The sequence below is a fragment of the Lathyrus oleraceus genome, chromosome 3, assembly GCF_024323335.1.
Source record: "Lathyrus oleraceus cultivar Zhongwan6 chromosome 3, CAAS_Psat_ZW6_1.0, whole genome shotgun sequence".
NCBI classification, from domain to species: Eukaryota; Viridiplantae; Streptophyta; class Magnoliopsida; order Fabales; family Fabaceae; genus Lathyrus; species Lathyrus oleraceus.
The window spans coordinates 77,708,264-77,710,264 of NC_066581.1; the positions used below are offsets into that span (position 1 = coordinate 77,708,264).

At 38.7% G+C, this 2,001-nt stretch overlaps 1 protein-coding gene across 1 annotated transcript; it reads left to right on the forward strand.

The window, feature by feature from the left end:
• Positions 1 to 457: 457 nt before the first annotated feature.
• On the forward strand, positions 458 to 1,029 carry LOC127132712 (outer envelope pore protein 16, chloroplastic-like). The gene has a single exon (XM_051061678.1). The coding sequence runs from the start codon at positions 508 to 510 to the stop codon at positions 946 to 948; it is 441 nt and encodes a 146-aa protein (XP_050917635.1). The 5' UTR covers positions 458 to 507; the 3' UTR covers positions 949 to 1,029.
• Positions 1,030 to 2,001: the final 972 nt, after the last annotated feature.

Consider the following 2,001-nt stretch of genomic DNA (forward strand, 5'->3'; position numbering starts at 1 on the left):
CCATATTCATTTCTATAACCACAAATTCATTTCATTCAAACCAAGTTTGTTACAACCATTTTTTTTGTAAATGTCATAAGTTTCCGACACCAGATAACCATTGCATTTGCCATTGTCATTCCAATTCCAAAATACATTTGCACAAAACCATGACATTACACAAGCATTACAATATTTCCATAAATCACAAAGTCATCGTCGAGTGCCTTAAATATGTCTCGACGACAAACAGATGGAGGCCAAATTTATTATCAAAATTCTAACAACACTTCACTTCTTGGAGGAATCCCAATATGTAGTAGTGAGATGAGTAATAATAATCTTCTAAGCAAAAATATGATTAATTGCTCGGTTTCGAATCCTCCGAAGTTATCCACTGCTTTTCCGTTTCATGCGCCAACTACAAAACCAAGAATATTTAACACATGCTTATTAATATACTCAACCCCTTCCCAAAGTTCCTAACACTCAAAGCAAGGAAGTAACAAAAAAGAGTGAGTGTGAAAGATGCCTCGTAGCAATTTTTCAGGGTCACTGTCTTCTCCCAAGCTGGATGTGGTTATAGACATGGGCAATCCATTCCTTAACCTCACTGTTGATGGTTTCTTGAAGATTGGAGCTGTTGCAGCTACAGGATCAGTTGTAGAGGATACCTTTCATATAATTCGAAAGGGAAGTATCTCAAGTAATGATTTTGAGAAATCTCTGAAGAAGATGTGTAAAGAAGGTGCATACTGGGGAGCTATAGCCGGCGTATATGTTGGAATGGAATATGGTGTAGAGAGGATCCACGACACCAGGGACTGGAAGAATGCCATGTTCGGAGGTGCAGTGACAGGGGCTCTGGTATCTACATCCAACAACAATAAAAAAGACAAGATTGCAGTAGATGCCATTACAGGTGCTGCAATTGCGACAGCTGCAGAATTCATAAATTACCTTACCTGAAAGAACAAGACTGGATGTGTTATTTCACTTGGTCTCCGTTGTCTTTGTGTTACTGGTTATGTAATAATTTTGATGCAATTCATTGGAGCCAGGCTACATGATCGACCAGCTTCACAGTTTTCCAAAGCAGAAATGGACTGAAATGTGGAGGCAACTTAAAAACATCTCCCATCATTATGAATTCTATTATCCACCCAAAAGCAAAGATGTTGTTAACATGCTGTGGAGATAGATCAGGCACAAACTTCCAACATGAACCTGCATAATACATACAAAATAGCCATTTTATTACAACCCTGTTTTGTTTTCCAGCACATCACAACAGTCCATGTTTCGATTACAAAAGCCGTAGCAGAAATTGAAAAGAACATAACAGGATCCAGAAAAAAAACTCACCTTAACCTCTTGAATTAGTTTGGTTCCTCCAAATTCCACAACAATGTATCGAAAACCGCAACGGAACCGGCATCCAAAAAGCAACAACCTACAACAGCCCCCCATCCAATGCACTTCATAGCCTTGCATCTAATTCCACACGATCAACATGTCCAACACGGTTCAATACCTACAAAATAAATGAAACATAAGAAAGCCATGAATTCTATTCGGTGTGCACATTCAAGACACCAAAGTCGTGCATCTAGCACACCATACATCAACCATTCTACAAAACCATAACAATGCCAAACGTGACATGTATGATCTAGCCAACATTCCCTACAAGATTCATAACAGAACAACTTGGTGGTATTGGCTCATATCAGTTTCACAACAAACTCCCTACAAACATCACAATAAATCAACATGATAACAAAAAATAATTCAAGCAAGGTCCAAAGGGAACTCTTGAAATTGTTCAGAATTTTGAGAAGGTAATAAAGTTGGTAATGAAGTTGTTTTTCCAGCACTTAGATGACCCTCACCATAAAGTTGCGCAGGCTGCTCTTTCAACACTAGCAGATATTGTTCTGGCGTGTCGAAAGCCTTTTGAGGGTTACATGGAAAGAATGTTACCACATGTCTTTTCCCGGTCAATTGATCCTAAAGAGGTTG

Excerpts from the sequence above, each read along its gene's own strand:
- LOC127132712 (XM_051061678.1), top strand. The coding sequence starts at position 508 with ATGCCTCGTAGCAATTTTTCAGGGTCACTGTCTTCTCCCAAGCTGGAT.